Below are 24062 nucleotides of genomic sequence, written 5' to 3' on the forward strand. Positions count from 1 at the left end.
ATACTGGTGGATTTGTTCCGTCGCATCTCATGCATACCACATCATCACAGCTATTCTGAGGAAAGCCTGGTGTGCCTTGAATCATATGGAGGCTCCTGCATGTAGCCCCCATATAATGTAGCCCTACTCACTGTATACTGCTCCTCACACCTGGAGCTAAGCTATCATCTCACTGACTACTTCTCATACCAAAAAAACACTTATAATTATAAGAAAATAACCACACAGACACAGTCATGTGCTATGATTCTGTTTGATCCTTCGCCCGCACTTAAGATCAGTGACCACGAAGTTCTCCTCCCTGTTGTCATTCATTGTCTGGTCATTGAGCTGATTTTCATAATGCCTTGCAAATCACATGCATCATGTAAGTGGTCTTACGGTCATCCTCCACCATCAGAATTAAGCGGGGTGCCTCCAGTATTGGCTATGTTGCTAATCCCATGACACATCCATTTTCCTACTCGCATGCAACATCAGTCGCCAAATTCGATATCCATGTATGCACATCATACCCACGCCACCTGTGCCTTCTGATGCAAGTGGTGCTAGGGTCATTAACAGTTCATGGACTGCAAGCAGAACATTCTGGATGCAAGTGAATTGGCTTCGTTTAACACCATGGACAACCATATACCTCGTCCTGGGCCCGTGAATCCCCCTAATTTTCTTTAGGGGCTCTGCCTTCTTTGTGACATGCCGCTTTTACCTCTGCCATGCCGCACTCACGCACTCATGCCGCCCTCTCTTCCTGGCAATGAGGTGAGATGTAAGGGCACTTTGGATTGATGCCACAATTGGGAGGCGGCAATTAAAGGGGCTAGAGGCAGCGGCACATTGGGCACATGAAACAGGAATCCACCCTAGAAAGCTGATTATTTTCCAGCGCACAGAGCTAGAAGTGGGCAGTCCAGCCTACAGAGGCATGAAGTACTACTCTTTTAAAAAGTACATTTGAAAATAATAAAGTGGTGCAACCAACATATTGTACACAAATTTAAATAATGCAATATATGTATGGTGGCTCTGCAATGACTCCTGTTTACAGGTGGTTGTCCATTTAGAGACTGTGAATCTGGTTTAGCATAGCAGGAGACATCCTTAAATACATGAATTAAAACACATTTTAGAAACTGAGCTTTGTTGCAGATATCATGTTCTATTATGGCGAGTAGTAAAATAATGTATTTCTTACCTACAGCAGTGACATAGGCCTGCACACTGCCACTGACCACGTTATTAGGAAACACGAAGGTTAACCCTTTTGTCACTGTTTGTGGTGTTGAACCAGCCAGTTGAAGCAAGATAGACTGTGAATAAAATTGTTGTATTCCTTCTGGCTATTAAAACAAAAAGGACAAAGGTTTGCTCTCCTCCAGAGGCAATGTTTTTTTTTTTTTTTTTTTATTTTTTTTTTTACCAGAGGCAAAGCAGTTTCGCCCAGTAGAATGAAAATAAGTATTTCACAATTATATTAGGTTCATCATAACATAGACGTTTTCACTGGTCTTTTCAGTCAATGTGGTTGCTGCATCTAAAATACCAAACTTAGATGTTCAATCTGATATTTCACCATCTGATTTATCAAGCTAACTGCAATAGAGTGCAACACAATACTTTCCAGACAAGCCGTGGCACGGTAACACCACGTGACCAACAGAGTACCAATAAACCCACTGAAACCTAATAAAATAACATGACACATAAAAAACATAACGTGTATAAAACATAACACAACATGAAGAGGGTGTTTCAACCACAAACATTATTTTCGAACTATCTTCTCCAGTTCCTCTAAGGACAGCTGTAGCTCCATGCCAGAGCTCCTGAAGATACATATTTAGAGAAGAGCCTTGTGCCTGCTCAGTGATGCAAAACGAGTGCATAGTGGAACATTTTCTGGTCTATTGGCATCCATTTTGTAGGAGCGAGTGGAGCTGCTTGTGTAGAGAAACGATTTGTGAATACTTTTAAAATCATGTTGTGTTTCCTTGCTATGTATAACTTGGATGTGTTTTTCACATTTCTCCTGCATTAAATTGTTCTAGTGGCTCATTTTCTAAAACCTGCCCTGCACCACCAGGATAAGGAAATGTACTTTCAGGAAGCCAGACCTATTGGATTTACCAACCCTTGTTTTGTATTTATCTGCAACCCAAATTAAAAACATAGATGCAATTTGTAAATAGCCCCAAGAAAACAAACTACTATTATAAACCTGATCTCCAAATAAATAGCCCTCCATCTGTTCCACCCGAGTCCCCCCCCCATCTCCATTTTTAGGCATAGCTAAAGAGAGCTTGTTAATCAGTTTCTTTGTGATGATCAAAGAGTGCACATTACAATGTTTCTTCATGATGCGGTGCAGATGTTGCCTTTTTTATTGGCTTTCTGCATATTTTATTTATTTATTGATCATTTGTTAGGTGCTTATACAATAAAATCGTGTTTCCAAGGGCCTCAAGGCAAATGGGGAAGGAACAAGGGGAGTAAATACATTGCAAAAGAACAGTAAGTATACAAATATGGCCACTAAGCCTTGTGGCATTTGGACGTGTATGTGCAGCGAAGAGAAGTGCAGAAGGTAAGGAAGGTAGGTGGGAGGAGGGAATTAGGGATGGACAAGGGCTGGTGAGCCCGGGAGGGAAGTGCAGAGGTTCCAGGGAGGAGTCCACTGGCTAAGTGCTGGGAGGAAGGATCCCAAGGAGTGGGCTGTAGAGTGCCATGTAGAGGAGATAGCTTGTCCTCCGCACTACTTACCTCTGGGGGTGGATCACCCCCTGCTGCTCCGCTCCTTTGACCGACCCCCAGGCTGTGAAGGGGAAGACCTCCCCTTCCGTGCCTGTGATCGGGGGTGAGACCTGATCACGTCGGCGCACGCTACATGCGCTAACGTGATAAGGAAGTGAAATTTACATGTTGAAGCCTTTTGGCTTCAGCATGTAAATTGAGCAGCCACAGAAATGCATGCTGCTTGGCAATTTTTTGCCCGATTTGCTTGGGGGAGGACTTGTTGTAAATAAATAAATATGGTGGCACAACGTTTTGCTTTCTTTGGGGGCAGGTGGGTACAGTTTAGCACCCATTTTCCCCCAAGGAAGGCAAAAGAAAAAAACAATGTGCCAAAAAAAGGCACACTTGGGTAGGGGCAGATTCTTGCTGCTTCTCTGGGGGGAGAATAATTGAGAGTCTGATCCCCATTTTGCCACCCCAGGATTGAAAGGTCAATCAGTCCCCCATCACCACCCCCAAAAAATGCAAACCAGATGGCATGTTGTTTTGCCTTCTTTGTGGGCAAATTAGTTCGGTTTTGCACCCATTTGCCCACAAGGATGGCAAAACAACATTGGGCAATTTTGCCAGAGGCACACTTGGAGTATGACTGTAGAGCCAGCCTCCTCAGGAATCCACCCATGGAGGGTCAGATCCTTCCCTGGGGGAAAAATTGAGAGTCTGGTCCCATTTTGCCATCTCTGGGAAGCAGTAAGGAGCACCAGAGAAAAGATTGTGGAGTTGGGGGGCTGTTTTGCCCGTTGCCTGTTGGAGTACCACCGGACGTCCTGGATCCCTGGCTGGGCCACTTCAGAGCTTTTCCTTCTGGACAGGGATGGGGACACTGCCGGGGTTCCCTGGGATGACTGCTGGGCTGAGGGATGGTCGACCCATGTGCAAGGCAGATGCCCAAGATCGGGGGCAGCATTTGCAGCCGTCCTAGAGCTCTTGCTGGGTTGCATCAGAGCGTTTACCCCCGGGGAGGGATGGAGACCCTGCTGGGGCTCCCTGGGACTGCTGCTGGGCCTGGGGCCATGTGACCCACATGGGAGACAGGTGCACAATGCCGGGGACCTCACCCCCGACCATCCCGGCGCTCTGGCCTGGCTGTGTTACAGATTTTCCCCCCAGGGAGGGATGGGGAACCTGCCGGGGTTCCCTTGGACTGCCGCTGGACTTGGGGATGGTTGATGCACATGGGAGACTGGTGCCCAGGGCCAGGGGCAGCACCCCTGGCCATTCTTGACTTCTGGCTAGGCTGCGTTAACTATTTCCTCCAGGTGTGGAGGGGGGCTCTGCTGGGGCTCCCTGGGACAGCGACTGGACTTGTTGATGTTCAACCCACATTGGCGACAGGTGCCCAAGGCCAGGGAGCAGTACCTCCGGCCGTACTGGAGCTCTTGCTGTGCCGCATTGCAGCTTTTCCCTCCATGGAGGGACAGGAAACCCGCCGGCTCGGCCCATGACTACCGCTGCACTTGGGGACGGTCCACACACATGAGAGACAGGCAATCAAGGCTGGAGGCAGCACCCCAGTAGTCCTGGAGCCCTGGCTGGGCTGCATTACAGCTTTTCCCTCCAGGGAGCGATGGTGACCCTGCGGGTCTCCCTGGGACTGCCGCTGGACTTGGAGACGGTCGACCTACATGGGATACAGGAGGCTAAGGCCAGCACCCCGGACGTCTTGAAGCTCTGGCCAGCCGCATTACAGCTTTTCCCTCCAGCCAGGGACAGGGACCCCGCCGGGTTGTCCCATGACTGCCGCTGGCCTTGGGGTCAGTCAACTCAGATGGGCGACAGGCACCCAAAGGCGGAGGCAGCCCTTCGGCCACCTTGGAGCTCTGGCTGGGCTGTATTGCAGCTTTTTCCTCTGGGAGTGATGGGGACCCTGCCAGGGCTCACTGGGACTGCGGCTGGATTTAGGGGTGGTCGATTCACATGGGAGACAGCCGCCCATGGCTGGGGACATCAACCCCGGCCATCCTGGAGCTCTAGCCACACTGCTTTACAGCTATTCCCTCTGGGGAGGGATGTGGATCTTGCCGGGGCCCCCCATGACTGCCGCTGGGCTTGTTTATGGTCAACCCACATGGTAGACAGGCGCCCAAGTCTGGGGACATCACCCCCAGCCGTCCTACAGCTCTGGCTGGGCTGTGTTATATCTCTTCTCTCCAGGGAGGGATGAGGAACTTGCCGGGGGCTCCCTGGCACCACCATTGGACAGTGAAGGATGGTGACCCTAGCGGGGTTCCCTGGGACCACCGCTGGGCTTGGGGATGGTCAACACACATGGAAGGCAGCAACCCCGGGCATCTTGCGGCCCATGCCACATTACAGCGTTTGCCTCCGGGGAGGGACAGGGACACCACCGGGTCACCCCATGTCTGCTGCTGGACTTGGGGTTGGTCATCCCACATGAGGCAGGCACCCAAGGCTGGAGACAGCCCCCCAGCCACCTTGCTGCTCTGGCTGGGCTGTATTGCATCTTTTCTCTCTGGGGAGTGATGGGACCCTGCCGGGGCTCCCTAGGACTGCGGCTGGACTTGGGGACAGTGCACGTGTACTCAGGAGACCCCCGGCCAGCCCATATAGCCGAGAAATTGCTCTGAAAGTACTTTAAGACGAGATAGCTGCACCTTGAGATGGATAGGGGTGCAGATTTATTACTCCAACACCAATCAATAAGGACAACTCAATGGTTTGGCAAAGGGAGTACAAAAAACTGAGTCATGGCAATCAGCAGTGATGCGATAGTCCGTCTCGCTTCATCTCCAATGAACTTCATAAAAAAAAAATCATTTATACTGATAATTTGTCATAAGTGACTTGTAACACTGAAAAGTTAATAAGCATTTCTACTGTTTCGGAAAAGGTAACTTTAATATAGGTGCTATATCTCTATATGGTAACAGAGTGAAGGGATTGGGTAAATACTGTCAGGTGGGTGTCTAAGCCCTTCCTTCAAAATAACTACTGTAGACGTCACTAAAAGTACAACGTCCCTTTGGTTCTACTACTATAGGACCCTAGATTGTGTGGTCCATTGTGATTGGGTTGGCACCAACCCCATGCATAAATTTTCACTTTACTTAGCAGCATGCAGAATGGTCAGCCAGGTGCAGGGTGCCCCCCTCTGCTACTCGGCCTTCCTCCAATTAAGATTACAATAAATCATCACTTCAACAACAATGTGTCAATTATGTTACTGTGGTTGGCCTCGAAACTGCATCTTGTGTCTGGGAAAGTTACGATATCTTCTCCTGGGCGGATGTTATGTGTGGTTGTGAACTTGTGCTTCTCCTCGCTCGGATGGACACGTGATGCAGACACCGTGAATTTGCCTAGTTTCTCTCAATGTGTGCATTTAATTCTTATTCGGCTTGCCACCTGCCTACGCTTCCTTATCTTGATCTTTCAGAGACAGGATATTCTGTTCTTAAGTTTCAATTAGATGTAGCTACTGTTCGTTCCTTCTATTGGTATGACCTTCACTCTCTTGGCATGAGTTGCATCTGCTGAGTTTTGATTCAGCCGTCTCTTCTCATTTTGCTAGAATATGAATCTTGTCTTGTTTGGCCTCTAGTAACCTGAGTTGATTCTGCTTTTGGTGTAAAGTGGAATCGCACTTATAATAATGTGCTTCGTTTTGAGGTCGATTATGTACAATGGCGCTTGCCGCGCTATTCTTCTACTTAGCATAGCAAGCAACACTGTTTTCTTAGCTTCTTGCGGTTTCAAGCATATGTACTGACGTTAGCTGGTTGAATATCTTCATCCTGCTTACAGCTTTACTCTCTGACGCTTTGATAGCTTCCTATCACTTTAAGCTCACAATCTCTTTTCTCATGGCGTTTCGTCTCCTTGTGTCATTCTTGGGTCATCATTTGTTCTATCAGTGAGTCCGTCCGGGCTCTCTTGACGTCACCATTCGTCTTCCATTAAGACCTTTTTGGTTTCTTCTGGGACGGTACTTAGGCAATCTTCATTTCGTCACATTTGTTGGTAGGGGTTTCTCAATGGATACCATTACTGTCCATGGTTGTCTGGTTATTGGTACTTCAATAGGTGTTGCTCTTCTGATGGGTAATGGGCAGAGCCCTACTGCGGCTTTCTGCTGGTTTGTTTGCTCATCATACGTCACATATTATGGTGTGAATGTTCCTGGTACTTCAAAATGGGCGATGGGAGTGCAGGCTTTATTTGGGACCTCCTCTACACATGGGAGACAGGCGCTCAAGACCGGGGACATCACCTTCAGCCATCATAGAGCTCTGGTTGGGCTGAGTAACAACTTTTCCCTCCGGGGCGGGATGGGGACACTGCTGGCGCTCCCTGGGACCACTGCTGAACCTGGGGACTGTCGACCAACAAGGGAGACAGGTGCTCATGGCTGGGGGCAACAGACCCGGCCACCCTGGAGCTCTGGCTGCCCTGTGTTGCAGCTTTTCCAACTAGGGAGGGATGGGGAACCTGCCGGGCTTCCCTGGGATTACCCCTGGCCTTGTGGACAGTCGACACCAATGGCGGACAGGAGCCCAATGGCGGGGGCAGCAACCCTGGCCATCCTGGAGCTCTGGCTGGCTGCGTTAGAGCTTTTCCCTGCTGGGTGGTATTAGTCTCCAGTCCCTCCTCCTTCTTTTGCTCTTTTTCACTACTTGCCGTCATTCCCCTGGGATGCTCTGCCCTGGCCATCAAAGCAATTTCTTCAGTGGAACTCTTCAAATCGAGGCATCGATTTCCAACTACTGCCAAAGGAATGAGCACCCCCAAACCAATAAGCATATTCACTCTTTTTCCATACACAAACAAACAATAAGGGGAGCCATGTGTTTCGCCTTTCACTGATATAATATATATTGCTTCCAAGCGACAGACCCCTTTTTCCTCACCGTGCCTGACTCCAAAGCACAGACTGCTCTAAGCATTCAACTATGTCACTGGCTCATTTTATTACAGATTAAAAAATGTAAAGTATATGAATTAATAGCTCCTTATTTCTTTTAAGAGTAAATATGTTGATATTTTAATTTGCAAGTTTTCTTAATTATTCATGCATGAAAGATTTCAATTTCAAACTATTGAATCTTCAACTTTTTTCATTCAAATATGATCATTTTCAAACTTGAAAACTCAATATGTTGAGGTGGCCGTGCCTGACCATGCAAGCACTGGACTGGTGAGAAGACTACCCAGGCTTTTTATTTCACTCTGTTTCACTTCTGTTTGTTCATCGCTGGGTATGCTCAACTGTGAGCAATGACTGCTGTAGAACTAGCATATGTCACTCTTGCTCTAGTTCAGTTCCCAAGGTGGAAATGGTTGTCTTTTACACTGCTCTTTTGCACCCCCATTCACACACGTTTAGGTCCTCTTCCTGAAATGACTGGTTTGGTTGCTGCTTGGTTTACGTAAGCTTGTCTGGTGGACAGAGGATTTCGGAAAGTACTTTCAGATTGGCATTCCAAGTACCCTGATAACATAAGCATGTTATAGGATTGTTGTTGTTTTAGTAGCGCGACAGGCTGTCCCATAAATGAAATTGTACAGCAATTCAAGTGTCAAAGATGTATTAAACTAATAATGAAACCTTCGTTGTTCTAGCAGCACCGAGTCTCTGACCATCAGCATGTGTTCCCACAGTCGCCATCTTGAAACAGTAGGACATGCTTGACAATGTTGTTGTTTACATGAGTGTGTCAGCTACATGATCATGGTTCTATTCACTGTAGTTTCTCCTTGTGTGTAACAACATTGTGATGTGACAAAGTAACCATACCTGTCAGGAAATTAATCTTTAGATTGTATTATGAGAAAAGATTTTAGCTTATAGATTAGTATTTAGTGCAAAATAGTGTAATTGGGGAGGGGTGCATGGGCCTTGATTTTTTTGAAGCAACTTGTGATATTTCTTGCAGCATGAAAGCAGTATTATCTACTTCAAACTATATTGTGTCATAGGTTGACATTGTGCTGACAAATGGAGCATGCATGATAAGTGCGGGTCAGAGAAATTAAAATAAGGTAGCAAAGGAAACGTGGAGTTTGGCAACCGAAGACATTATGAAATGGAAGCATTGGAGATTTTCTTTATTTGCAAATATATAACAGCAAGCATTTGAAAATCTTTGCAAATGTATAGGAGATGCTTCTAGTGTTGTGGGGCCATATTATCAGATTTACCCAATGTTACTTTAGATTGGCTTTTTCTATCCACATAGGTTTTGATTTTCTCAGTGTAAACCTAATCCTCATACGTGACCTTTTTTGTGTACCTATGATGCCTCCTTTTTCTGATCGACAAGAGAAGCCCCGGAAGGGACGACTTCTTCCCTTGGGTTAGTGAGACCAACTAACCCTGAGACGAACTGCAATGGACCATCTTCCCCGACTGGCTGTATTTCTTTGCTGCTGCCGGAACCGAGTGCCAGGGATCGAGAAATCCATAGTCGAGTGCAAAGTCTGCAATCCGGCCAGGAGCACCAAGAGTCTCCTTAGGACCTTCCAGAAGCAGGACTACCATAGCTCAAGTCCCCTCACCAGAGTGCAGGACTCAAGGAGTGAACGAAGCCCAACCAGTATCCAAGATCTGTGGTGGTGCGGTTTACTGCGCGCTGAAACCGTGAAGTGCTGCTGATCCGAAAAGAGCCTGTAGCTGCAGACGACCTCCAAATTGCTGCCGCAGGAGTCCTCCATATGTCTACCCTCTTGTCCCCATGACTGAGGCTCAGGAACCCAGGATCTGCATCGCTGCAACAGGACAGAATCGAGCTGGACCACTCTTCTTCAAACCGGAGGTACTGTTCAGACTTTGGGTACTTACCTCAGTGTCTTTAGCTTTGCTCTTCTCAGTTGAGACTTGCAGTGGCTACTTTGGTTAGAGTTGATTTCAGCTCTGCTTTTCACAACTGAGGCAGTACAAGACTCCACTCTTAGTATAAGGCTGTACCAGCTAAGTTCATGGTAGCGTAGACAGAGCAGCCAGGCTTATTTTAGGAGGGAGAGAGGGCTGTAGAATCAGTACAAGTGAAATTGTAATACAAATGATCCAAAGAAACACTGAAACACTATGTATGTAAAAATAAAGGATTTATTTCAATACAAGTAGGCCGAGATAAATCTAGGGGTAAATAAGTACTATCACACATTATATGTAATCACAATTATAAAAACACAACACTATGCTTGAAGGTTCACAGACCAAAGCATATAACTTATTTGGAACACCTAACAGTAGTTCTAGGGAAGCCAAACCTTTTCATACACATTCAGTCTAGGTCACACCTATTCTTGGGGAGTAAGAAACAATGATTACTTTCACAATTACATTCAGTAATGCAAGGGCAGTAGGCCCTACCAGTTGCACAGTGAATCTCCATACAAATCACATAATCAGTCAACTGGACAGCATATGTTTTGTGACTAGTGGAACACTTATTCCAGGTACAGTTAAAACCTAACTACTTTTGTGATAACACACGCCATACTAGGTGAGTAAAACCTAAGGATGCAATATTCAATTACAGGTGCTTTTGAGATCAGTGAAACACAGATATAGATAAGCAGTAACTCTGCTAACTTATTTTTGGATGTCACACAGCTAACTCAGGGTAAGTAAAACTCATACACTTCAACCTCACAATGAAATCCAGGTTATATCATTCCCAGCTATACACGTACCTTATGCATGACGTATGAGGGACAGTTAGAACCAAAAACTCTCTGAGTGTCTACAACAGCACAGGGAAAGCAAACTCTAATGTTACACTTTACTGAATGACTCAATGTTATTCTAGGTGGGCAACAACCTAATACAGACTTATTCTGGATAGGCTAGCAGCAGGTCAGGGGAAGCAAGACCCAGTTGGAAGACACTCATATAATTATCCTAACAGGATTAATCTGGTGACACCAACAGTTGGGGCACACTCATAGAATTATCCTGCAGGATTACTCTGGTGAAACCAACTCATTACTTTTGGGAAGAGGTACAACCAAATCACAAGAGAGCAATATAACTCCACATCTACTTTCTATTAGAATGGCAAAACAATTTCTAAGGAAAGAAAGATGTTAACCATACTTTTGAGAATAGTGCAACACACATCCAAGATAAGTAAGAACCTTTGTAACTGTTCACTCTTAAGAGTTACAGTTACCGACCAACTCTTTACAAGTAAGTAACTTCTAAACACTTATTTTCTTTTCTAGGCAAAAAGCACACTCCCTTAAAAGTCTTTCCCTTATTCTTGGAGCATGATTGTTCTCAGTGGCAGAAGGAGGGTCACTAGGATCTAGTGTCCAACAGGCAGTGCGAGGATAGGTTCTTAAGTAGCAAAGGTCAGAGTTTCTTAGGAAGACTGGGCAAATAGGTGAGTACTTTACTTTAGAGTTAGAAGAGGGTCCAGGGGCTTCTCAGCAGACACCCTAGCAGGGTTCTAGCAGTGGGACTGGGGGCACTGGATGAGAGACCCCATCACAGAAAACACCCCATAGCTACACAGAAATCCCAAAAGACTTAAGGTAAGTACATACCCAAGCCAACACAGTACCTCAGCATTGAAGAAGATTTTGCAGCAGGAGGACTTCAGGATCCGCAGCCAAAAACCCAGTAAGTGGATTCCTTGTTATGGTGACTGAAAACAGGACCTTGGACAGCAGGGATCAATGGAGAAGGCTCTAGGCAAGGTTTTCCTCATGGCTGAATGCGGTTCTGCAGATTTGGCGCATTTTCAAGGAGCACAGAAGAAGACTGAAAATTGCGGTTGAATTCTCGTAGTTACAAAGGTCCAGCACTGTGGTGAGGGGACTTTTCGGACTCACTTTGTGTCTCTGGAGAGGCACCAGGATTCCCATGCAGTTTCAGCGAGATTCAGAATTCGGAAGACCGTGCACCGCACAGTGGCTTGAGGTCCCAAGGTATTGGGGTATTGCAGACCCGCAAGGTCGCAGCAACACGTGTGGGATGGCTCAAAATGCAGGTCTTCTTGAGTCTAGTGGGTCTCACTAGGCTCTGGGTCAGGGTCATTGTTTTCGGAATCCCCAGGTTGATTGGAAGGAAGGGCTACAGCAGGCTCAGGTTACACAGCAAACTCTCCGGTCGCTGGAAATCGCTTCTGCCACCTTTCCTTCATCATCCTCTTCAGTTTCATTTCCAGTGGTCAACTTGTCTTCAGCTTCCAGGTTCACAATATTTAACAGGAACTACAGCACAACTTCTGCATTCTCTCCATGCATTTTTCAACAAGGGGCGGTCTGGTAGTCCAATCAGGACAGCCAGCCCCCTCCCCCACCACCCACTGGGATTTGATCCCATTCAGGCAAGGAGGAAGACAACGGGCTGTGGAGTTTTGGACTCCTCTCTCGCTTCCTGATTTGACCGACAGGCTGGAGCCTGGGCAGGGAGTCCAGGGGACTCCCGCTGAAAATAAAAATCACACAAAGGAATTTCCCACCCTGGATGTTCGAGGAAGGAACACGAATGGACAAGAAACACTCAAATGGCAAAATAAGACAGCAGCCATTTGGGTAAAATGAGAACCCTTAGGTGCCTTTACTGCAGCCGTGAACACAGACCGCAGTAAGGGTGCACCAAATTAATACAAGGTATCACTGCCACCAGCCATTGAAGGTAAACTTGTCCCTGTAACAGAATTGTTACAGTTTTAGTGTGAAAGGGGATACATTATATCTCCCCAACACTCAACATAAGGTGGGGTGTGCTGCTTTCACTAAATAAAATGTAAAAGGGATCCAAAGATCCTTTCTACCCTTGAGAACTGCTGTTCTCTCAAGGTTAGCAAAAAAAAGTTAAAAGGGGAGCCCCTAGGGCAACGCACCAACAACAGGTACTTATTGCCCATAAGTTGTTAAAGAGGATAACTATAAAAAAGACACTATGTAGAGTCAGAAAATTGACACCCATAAAAAGAGTAAAAGATTCTGTCAGTGTGGAAAAAGGTTCCCACTAACAGAGGTATTAAGGAAAAATATCCCACTAGTAAAGCAAAACGTTCTAGGGTTGTCCCAGGTCAGGAAGATTTACCATTTCTATGAAAATCTTACCCAACAGAGTGACCTGCAGAAGCCAGCATATGTCTCTCTTGCTCTAGTTCAGTTCCCAAGGTGAAAAAGGTTGTGCTTTTACACTGCTCTTGTGCACTCCCATACACACACGTTTGGGATCTCTACCTGAAATGACTGTTTTGTTTGCTGTTTGGTTTAGGTAAGCTTGCCTGATGAACAGGGATTTTCAGAAAGTACTTTTGGTTTGTCATTCCAAGTAGCCTGATATCATAAAGATGTGACATGATTGCCAGTGTGCTGTATTGTGCTCGGCGTGTTGTAGTAGCGTGACAGGCTGCAGGGGCGTCATTTCACCAAAATGCCCGAGGTAACAGAAGTGGCACCATACGACCCTTGACCCCTGATGACATCACAGGAAGTGGTGTCATTTGACCCTCCCCTCATGTGACATCACAGGAAGGTATGGCACACAACCTTACACCCCTTGACAAAACAGGAAGTGGCATTACATAGCATTGTTCCTCAGTACATTAAGAAAAATATGGTTACGATATCATTGTAATATGATATACTTTTCATACAAGAACGGATCACCATATGTAGCGTTAATATCAGTGTGTGTTGGCCCATATTACCAAAGTACTGTGAATGTAAGCATACGTCCAACACAACAACCTGAATTATTGTACAACACTTGGGCTAAACTGTAAACCGAGAGAGCATCTTTAAGAGGCCTAAACCCCAAAGAGCAGACATCCAGTGCCTGCCAAGTGTCTAGCCACCGACTGGAAACAGCAACTGACCAACACAAGTCCAGCCAGAAGAATGATGGTCTGGCACAGCTGTGCCAGTGGTTATGAATGATTTGAGACCTTCCGGCCATCACCTGTTTCTCTTATTTGGTAAGTAACCCACCATTTTTTTGTTAGCTGGCAAATAGAAGGGAAGAATGTGTCTGAGGTCACAGATATTGCAAGGATTTTATTTTAAAATGTAAACAGCAGCAGCTCCATGACATCAACCGTAGAAAAGGCTCACTTTATTATTTCCTTTGGTCCTTTATATCCTGCTTAATGCCAGCCTTCTCCAGCTTCTAAGCAGTGGAACAAGAACTGAACTCATGTTGCATTGCATATTGTTCCCAAAGCAAGTGCATGGCCGCTGAGTTATCCTTCCAAACATAAATTGTTTTGGCTTAAGTAAGCAACAGATGTTTTCCTCCGTTGTCCTTATTCATGGTTCGCGGATCTCCCATGAGGGTGAGTAAAGAGTGGTGTACCAATGATTGGTCTATTGTTTTCACTCATAGATCTCCATTTGGATTGGTTATGGGTTATTTCTTTCAAATATAAGAAATATTTTTGTGTAAATCTGACTCTTTGTCTCTTCTTTTGGGGAATTATTTAAGTTCATTCACACTTGCTTTAATGTGTCCCTAGGGAGGTGAGGCTATTAAGACCTGGCAGGAGTGTTTCCAACTGGCAAAGGCCCATAGCTCCGGGGTAGTGAGGGTCTTAAAGAGCACTCAAATACAAAATCATGTGCTTGCCATGTGCTGTCAAAAAGGTTGGAAAACTGGCATCCAAACCATGCACTAATTACTAATAAAATGCGTCAATTAGAGGTGCACCTTGCAAATATTCTGCTTTTATGAACCACAGAAGACAATTGTGTATTACATGGAATTGTGCCCTATTTTTAAGCTCAGCTGATCCATCATGTTTTCATCAATCAGGAGAAAAAAATGCTTACCTTGACTAAGACCACCTTGGTGGTAGCATCTGACGCTGCCAACGATGTTGCTTTGATGTTAAAGGTCATCTCACCAAGCTGTTTTGGCTTGATCGGAAACAGAACAAGTTGTCCTGAATTACTTGGCACAGTTGATTTCCTTTGATTTGGTGCCATACCGGCATGAGATGGGCCCACTATCTCGAAGGAATCCATTTGCTCCAGTGTAACGGTGACCTGTAAATAGAAAAAACCTTGTCCTTCAAAATGATTTTAAACTTTGAAACAAATCAAGCCTTGATTTGCCGAAACATATGCACCTCCATCATTTGAACATTAGAGTAAAAAAAAAAACACTGATCAGTCAATAATGCAACCAGTCTTCCAGCACTGCTGTTCGGATATACTATGGAGAACTTCAAATTGCACTTTCTGCATATTAGCACTTGGAAATCGTTATTGACCTCCTGTTAGCCAATCAGAATGTTTAGAGTGGAGTCAATAGCTACTGCGGTTGACTGCATTCTAAACATTCTCTCTTCAGAAGCAGACAGTGTAAGAACAATGCAGTTTCCAAGCACAATTTTATTTCAACAGGACAATTCCTCGCTGGAAGGTCCATTTTTTGCTGCAACATGCTATTTAACACACAAAAGAGAAAACATTGGAAAATGCTTTCACTTTCTTATAGAGAAACCATTTACTTTTACATGACACCTAATGCAATTTATGCAGTTAATGCCAATGGAATCTGATGTGGCTGTTCCAATTGTTGGTACCTCAAAGATACACTTTGAGTTCAGAGCATTTACAGAATTGGAGGTTTCTGTTATTATTCCCCAACTAAAGCCCACCCTTTGCAAGGGGGCAGGGGGCGTGTCCTGCAGCAGTGGTGAATGCATTTGCTCTGTCCCTGATTCCCACTATTACTAAATTCCTTAATACATTCTTTGCTGAGAGTCATGTGGTGGAATGCGTTAACTAAGCCTGGATTTACCCCACTACTAAATAAATCAACTTTACATCCTAATAATCCTGCCACTTACAGGCCAATCACGAATGTCCCTTTCTTGTTTAGGATTCTTGATTGGGTGGCTTACCTCCAAGTACAGGAATTCCTAACTGCAAATAATATTTTGGGCTAGCTGCATTCTGGTTTTAGATCAGCACACAGCACGGAAACAGCTCTACTTGACCTGAAGGTCAATATTTTGCAGGCAGTGGAGAATGGTAACACTGTGCTATTCATGCTCCTTGATTTATCTGCGACCTTCGATTTAGTTGTACATAATATACCTGTAAGCAGGCTAGTACACTCTGCTTCGTTTTCAACTGCTGCAGGCAATTGGACTAACACTTTTTTGACAAACTATACATCCAGAGTTTTTAGAAGTGAAGCTTCTGCTGGTGAGTTTAAAGTGAAATGTGGGGATCTACAGGGGTCATGCTCGCCTCCCACTCTGTATAATGTTTTCAAAAAGCCACTGTTTGAGTTGCTAGAGGCATAATATATACTAATTACGCTAACAATACTCTGTGTTTAATTCCTCTCTCATGCAACTACTATTTGGATACAGAAAATATTAATGGGTTTTATTCTCTTATACAGCATTGGATGGTGGATAATGGTCTGGCTTTAAATGATACAAAATCGGAACTGATGGTTGTTAGGCAAGATTGTATGCAGTACCCTTTGGGTGCACTGCAACAACCCTGACCTCCTGGCAATAGGAACCCAACCTTTGTTATAAGTCTTACTACACAAGTTGGTAGCGTGTTGAGCAGCCAGGCTTACCTCAAGAGCGGTCAATGTGAGCTGGAGGGGAGTTACACAGAGATTCACAGTGACAAGTATTCAAATAAACTCTTACACACAAGGTTTCTTAATTAAACACTTATTTATTTATTTAACAGTCAGTTTGAGTAAGCCTTTTTCAGAAGGGGAAATGTAATAGTAACACACAAATACACTTCAAAATACACACTCTTAATATTTCTAAACCAGTAAGTACCCTTTTGGGATGGCACACAGACACTTCCTACACCACCGGATGACTTTAGTAACATGGACACTGTGGACATTAATATACTACTTTAGGCATTTAGAATCAGACTTAAGAGTTTGTCAAAGCGAAAGGTTATTATAACAAAACAAGAGATTTCACAAATATTCTTAAAGGAATGGTTCGGTCAGAAAATATTATTGGCCAAAAAGATGGCCAATAATAAAACAAATATGTAAAATATATTTTTTTTAAGTGTCTATGTAAAGTTTCGAGTAAATTAAGCTCAAACTTTAAAATTACAATCACTAGGGGGCATCCATTTTGTGATTGCAGACAGCCTCTTCGGCTCTGCATTTGCGGCACTAAACAAGCAGCAAAAGCCCCTACTGGGAGCTTTTGCTTACTGCAGCCTGAGCAGAGCTGAGGAGGCTGCCTTCCTTTAATTTTACATTTTCTGTGCTCCCCAAGCCCAGGGAAGCACAGAAAACGTAAAATGATGGAAAAAAGCCGAGGTGCACCAATTAAAAATATAACATTGTTTTATTTGTGATTGCCGTGGTTGGAAAACCACGGCAATCACAAATACAACAACGTTGTTATTCTACCAGCGGCAGCTTTGGAATTGAGTCTCCTGGACTTCCCCAACCCTGAGGGAGTCCAGGAAACTCCCAGCGAAAGCTGCCGCATGCAGAATAACAACGTTTTTGGATTTGTAAATGCTGCAGCATTTACAAATCCAAAAACGTTGTATTTCTCACTGCAGCACTTCCGCTTGAAGTCTCCTGCACTCCCTCAGGGTTGGGGAGTTCAGGAGACTCCACGCGAAAGCTGCCACAGTGAGAAGCACTGCAGCATTTCTAAACACCCGCGTTATGTTTCTGCCTGCAGCGGCTTTCACTTTGGAGCTCTCGGGCTCCCCACGGGGAGCCCGAGAGCCCCAGAGTGAAAGCTGCTGTAAGCAGAAACACTGTGGCATGGAAACACAACCGCGTTGTGTTTGTGCCTGCCTTGGCTTTCACTTTGGGTCTCCGGTGCTCCCCCTGGCGAGCACCGGAGACCCAAAGTGATAGCCACGGCAGGCACAAACACAACACGGTTGTGTTTCAAAAACCGAAGCGTTTTTGAAACACAACAACGTTGTATTTATGGTTGCGGTAGCTTCAGCTTGGAGCCCACGGGGCTCCAAGCTGAAGCCTCTGCAAACATAAATACAACATTTAAAAAGCTGCAGTTTCATTTCTAAGTTTTCCGGGCTCCTCTAGCCCGGAAAACTTAGAAATAAACCTGCAGCTAGTGCTTATTTTTTGTAAAAAATAACACTTACCGAGAAGCAGCTGCAGCTTTCCTGCCTGTAGTCTCTGGTCCCCGTCCTCCGCGTCTGGCACCAATGAAGCAAAAGCCACCCAGTGGTAGCTTTTGTTTACTACAGCTGGCTGGCTTTTGCTTCATTAGTGCCGCAAACGCAAGCACAGGCGGCATCCATTTCACAAAATGGATGCCCCCTAGTGTTTGCAATTTTAAAGTTTGAGCTTAATTTACTCGGAATTTTACATAGACACTTAAAAAAATATATATATTTTACATATTTGTTTTATTATTGGCCATCTTTTTGGCCAATAATATTTCTGAACAAACTATTCCTTTAAGCAGGTATGTACTTTTTGAAACCCCCCCCAATGCAAATTTAGTTAACCCCTTCCTGGGAGGAAGACCAAAAACTTCTCAAAAGTTAGGTTAAAGAATTGCACAATGTTTTAGAGTCTTTGTAGAAAAAAAGAAATTAAAGAAGGACCACAAGCTGTTTAGGCTTGTGAAGTAAAGAAGCTGTCAGCAACTCTACAGAGCAACCACAACAATTCTCAACCGAGGACAAGTGCAGTTACCCAACAAGAGGTAGGTTCTCTTAGACTGTACAGTAACTTTGGTTAGAAGAAAAGGGGCTTGGGTGTTCCTGTACAGCTTTGCAGATTGCATGTTCCTGGGCCTCAGTAGTGGGGACAAGAGGGAGGACGTAAGCAATTGCGAGCGCGAGCGCATTAGATGCAGCTCTCTCGGCACACACGTCTTTGAAGCTGCTCGGTAAGCACAGCTATCCACAGCATTAAATAAGCTTTATCCTTTGATGTCCGCGAGGGCCACTTAGAGTTACATCTATTCTTTTCTTGTAGATGTACTTGTTGTGCAACAGTACAACTTCACGATCCTAATGTTTCTTGGCATGACTAAGGTATGACTTGCCTTTTAAGGCTGAAATGTAAACAGAACAGGCATAATCATGACAGTAAACTAATTAGTATGCTTTTTTGTTTTATTCTCCCCATTATCTATATATGCGGATGTGGTACACGAACCGGTATGTGTTTTTGTAAATACTTTTCTTATTTCATCGCTTTGTGTGCATTGTGATACATTTTGTTAATAATGTTACTATATAAGTCATGTAATATCAGTTTTGCTATAATACCGCCCTGAAGAAGGTTTTAACCGAAATGCATTGGCACCAGAGTATTATGGGCAATCTCAGATGAACACTCATTGTGTGATTTACAAAGATATACTGTAACAGCAGATACTTCAGGAATGTGCATTAAACATTTCCTGCTATGAAACTTATTACTTTTTGAGAATTTTTTGATTAACATTTTTTGATATACTCTACAGTGAATCTAAGATAAGCAACCTAATTGGGGCTAACTGAGAAGCGCCTTTCCTAACAGAGTGAAGTCACTCTATTTTTTGGATATTTTGTGTTTGAATAGGTCCTAGTGCTACAGGACCTTTTATTGACTGGCTGCTCCAGGCAAAACTATCTTGTGAATATACTTCAACATATTTTTTCATCATCAAATACAACTACTAAAAAGACTTAATTCATAAGTGGTGCCCTCCTCTCTCACTTCATTTTTCGACAAGAGGGAGGCCGCCTGGAGGACTCCTGCACTGCAACAGGACAATCACTGACAGAAAAGGACCAACTTCTATTCAGTGGCACTTTGCGGTTTCAGCTCCTCACATCTAAGCAAATAGCAACGCTGCAGACTCTTGGCTTTCGAGATGGGCTTTCTTTGCATCTGGGGTCCAGCACTATTGAGGTGGCTCAGGCTTGGTCAGTCCTGCTTCCTGGGGGTCTGGAGGATCTTCCTGCAGCTCTTGGCCAACTTAAAAGCAAAGCACACAAACTGGTGTTCCTCTCCATGGCTATTCGGTTCCAGCAGCAACTGCAGTGGAATTTAAACCAGCTCTGAGAGGATGTCCAGGTGGCTTACTTTGGAGTTGATTGTTCCCACCAACTCAAGGGGTCGAGGTGAATTTGGAGGTTCAGCACAGCACCAGGGATTCACCGGGCAAACCAAGGGTCCAGGAGTTGCAGCAGGCGTCTCTTTCAAGTTCTTCTTCGGATTCCTTCAGCCAGTGGTTGGGTCTGCCTTCCAAGCCAGAAAGCCTTGCCTTTTATGTAGGGTTCGCCCATTCATTCCAGCCTAGGTGTCAGTCACCCAGCAGGGTGGCTGTCCCTGCTGGACAGCCAGATGGCCAATCACTGAAGAGTGCATTCCTGTCTCCTAGGAGATTAGGCACAGCGAGTTTCGGGCACCACCCTCCCTTCCGGCCCCCACCAGACACCCTGGAGCCAGAGGCGGTCTTCACTTGTGAATCCCGTCAAAGGCAAAATGATCAAAGGGACCAAACCTGGTTTGGCGCGCAGTGTGAATCTCAAAATGGACCTTTCCTCAAAGAAATGGCGAAAAAAGAAGACCGGGGCCATTTTGACAAAAATGGCACCCTTGGGTGTTTTACGGCAGGTGCGAACGCAACCCACGGTAAATGCACACCGCAGTAGTTAAAAGTAAACCACTGCCACCAGCCATTCATTGCGTAAAGAGTAACATAAAAATATTACATGAGAAGTTAGACAAAGGGGATATAAAGTAACCCCTCCAGAATTCTATTGTAATATAGTGTGTGCTCGGTCTACAAAGTTACAATTGTAAGCAAAGTCAAGTTCACTTTACTGCTCTTGGAAACAGTAGTTTATCCAAGAGAAGGTATTTAACCCTTTGGGAAATCTGAAACACTGCCCTGTGTCACTGCACTGAAGGTGCTGTGTGACACACTGTAAAAGGTGATGTCTATGGAGTTTGCCAGACTCCACCACCAAACGAAACAGTATTCAAAATCACATTAAAATACACGAGAGAGTGACAAAAAGGGTCTCACTCTCTCCAGGTCAAAAATTCAAGTCTTGAAACTCCAGCAAAGTTGTTGGGGGTCTCTAAGGTAGAGAGGAATTAGCACATTTCTGAGAATTTTCCCTAACAATGATAGCTGGGACAGTGGCTCGACTACAGAAGATTGATAAGAACTATAATAAATGTGTGCTAGCAGGATGTACCATTGCTACTTTGTCTAATGTAAAAACGGTAGAGGTCTTCTTTGATCAGGAGATGACTATGAAGGCTCATGTTAACAGTCTGGTTACCTCTTCCTCCTATTACATTAAGTTGCTAAAGGCCTCATCACGAGTGGGCTGTATCCCAGCAATAAATCTGTGGGGATTCCACCCAATGCAAATATCAATACTGCAACCCGGTCCGACGCTATCAGGGCCGGATCCCGGACCCCGAGTTGTGGTACAGCAGTTAGTCCCCATTTATATTGAGTCCATTGCACCCAATGGGTCATTTTCGGTGCAATTAGCGCAGCGCTAACTGCGCTGCAGTAATTGTGTCAAAAATGGGTGCAAAGTCTGTGGATTTACCTCCAGCTCAGAGATGGAGGTAAAGCTGCAGACTTTCCGCCTAACTCATAGTTGGGTGGAGCGGTAATGAGGTGTTAACAGCATTACTGCCGCATTTTTACCACTCCGCCCAATTTGTGATGGGCCCTAGCCAGTTAAGACATTTCCTGACTAATAAAAGTTGTGCAATCATCGCCAGAGCCATCATTGGAGCCAAGAAGACTACTGTGGAAGTTTGCTTGAGGAACTACAGAAAGGGGAACTATCCAAAGTACAAGATGTGCAAAGCAGCGCCATGCATGAAGACAAAGGCATGGGGAAAGGAAAACAAGTCTCTCAAGCCAGGAGAGTGCTCCAGTGGCTGCATGTAGATGCGAGGATCTCCTTTTGCCTTCATTCTCTAACGCACAAATGCCTTTTTGGTCACAGTCCAGTTTATCTTTCAGAAAGGCGGTCTTGGTTGCTGTGTCGAAAGGAACCTGAGATCTAACAAAACTCATCTCCTGTTTGTGACAAGAACAAAACTGACCCTGGTTGGTCAGAGTGCTTTCCACTATGCAGCACCTAAACCTTGGCATGCACTGCCATTGGAATTAACCGGATGACTCTCTTTGGCTTGCTTAAGGTGTGCTTTGAAGACCCAACTATTTGCCTGAGCTCTTCTTTAGATCTTTTCTGCATGCCTTTCTTGCCCTAGAAATAGATGGATATAATAATATCCAGGCTACCGGACCAGGAGCCTCCTTTATCAAGCCTATTTGAGAGTGGGTACAGTTTATATTCAACAGAAACTAGCTAAGTACTGCCCTTGCAGGGTCCAAAGATCTGAAAGCACCACCTCTCCCACCAGAGCTCATGCCAAGTTCGGGGGCAGACTGCTGAGCCCTGAAGAAGAAACCCTAAGAAACAAACACTGCGTCCCTTTAAGATCTCTTGACATCAAATTATGTTCAGGAAAAAGCTGAAGACACTTCTGTCCTTTGACTTTTAAGACAATCCTCCGATTTTGCCAAGGGGCTCTTAACTGCAGCTGGGTTGTTGCTATAATTTTAAGATGGCTTACTTTCTCACATTTCACCATATCTTGGCTTGCCTTGCATGCACTGACCCACACTTGCTCAAAGGTTTTGCTTACTTAATATGTACTGCACTTCTGCTGTCGCTCCCTTAACTGATGTGTAATGTTAAAAGTCTGATAGTGATCACACACCCTTCTCCTCCTGCCCCATTCCACAACAGGAATGTTATCTTTAGACTAATATTGTAACACTTTTCAGTAAATGCCTTTCGGTGCATACAATTATATAACACAATCCAATATTTACATTGACTAAAAAAGGAAGGCATAGAGTGAACAATAACGGCAAATCTAGGTTACAACTTAACATTGTGCATTGTTTAAAATTTGGAGGATGAGCATATTTGATGGTTTGCTTTTGCGATGGGAACAGGTTACGGGAAATATCCAGCTACACATATCGGGCAAACATATCGGGCAAACACTGGGCCTCATTACAAGTGACAAGTCTGGTAATAAAGGTGCAGATAACAAGTTACCAGCACCTTCAGCAGACCGGGTCAGCGCGAGTCTGCCGGTATGGGCACTAAACTACCAGCAGGGATGACCTGCCGGGAGTTCAGGCCCCTACCGCAAGGTTTTTCACAGATGCACCGGCAGCGTTAACAGTGCTGGTGCTTCATGGTTCCCACTCTCATGGAGTCCTATGGGATTCCATGGGAATGGGAATTTACTGTACTGCCACCCTTTGTGATATCCCGGTAGTACTGGGATGTCAGGGTTACCATCAACCTCGCAATGAGGACCCAGTATATTTGCTGCCTTGAATATATTAGTTTCAGACCACTAAGGGTTCATTACAAGTTTGGTGGAATCTCAACAGTAAATCCACCGAGATACCACTGGACTGTATTACCGCTGGATTACAAGTGGTGCTAGCGGTGTTCGTCCCTATTTCATTGGAGTGCATTGGACACCATGGGGGATTTCAGCAGAATTACACTGCAGTCATTCTGCTGGCGTTAATTCTGCCAAAATCTGGTGGGAAAACTTTACCTTCAGGTCATAACTCCTCCATCGTACTGACAACCTCATAGTTGGGTGGTGTGTTAATGCAGTGGTACACAGTATTACCACTGCATTTTACTGCACCACCACATTTCTAATGACGCCCTAAATCAGAATATTACAGAGTCAATTTCATCTGTGAGCACTTCTTCTTTCGCTTGTTACTAAGTCACAGGGCGTGCGGAACATTCCCTTTTCCACACCCCATTAGAATGCAGTTAATATCGACCATTCATTCCTTTATCCTGATTCTATGAAGGTTCACAAATCATGGCGTTTTATTAGTCCAGAACCTAATCTATCATTTAGCCACACAGTGAAATTGCATTTTAATCATGTGTTCCTATGAGTGTGGATATGCTCATATTGGTTATAATAATGTTTGTCTTGCCGCTGATATTTAGGTCTGACACAGCACAAGAGCATTTTGTTTTGCATTGCACCATGCATGCAATATATTGTCATAGGCAAGAAAGCAGGAACTTTATTAAATTGTCAAGCAAATGGCTCTACTCCTATGAAGAGACCTATCCTATTTTTTTTTTATTGTTGCGTATTTAGCTTCCAAAAAACCTTACACAACATGTAGAAAAACATCATATAAAATACATAATCCATAGAAAATCCATATTGCATAATACATCACATTATCCTGTCCATTAAATTAATCAGAGTATAATGATATAAATCGAATTAAAATTGCAAAGTT

The 24062-nt window shown here is 44.6% G+C and overlaps 1 protein-coding gene across 1 annotated transcript in view; it reads right to left on the bottom strand.

The window, feature by feature from the left end:
• The window catches only part of LOC138453424 (CD109 antigen-like), a 349776-nt gene that overhangs the window by 139891 nt on the left and 185823 nt on the right, over positions 1-24062 (bottom strand). The window contains exons 21-22 of the mRNA XM_069606257.1: positions 14548-14763; positions 1196-1340 (exon numbers count right to left, since the gene is read on the bottom strand). Of these exons, the coding sequence (XP_069462358.1) occupies positions 1196-1340; positions 14548-14763 (361 nt within the window). The remainder of the gene's footprint in view (positions 1-1195; positions 1341-14547; positions 14764-24062) is intronic.

This window comes from Ambystoma mexicanum, chromosome 4p (genome assembly GCF_040938575.1).
Source record: "Ambystoma mexicanum isolate Mex_15411 chromosome 4p, UKY_AmexF1_1, whole genome shotgun sequence".
In the NCBI taxonomy this organism is placed as follows: Eukaryota; Metazoa; Chordata; class Amphibia; order Caudata; family Ambystomatidae; genus Ambystoma; species Ambystoma mexicanum.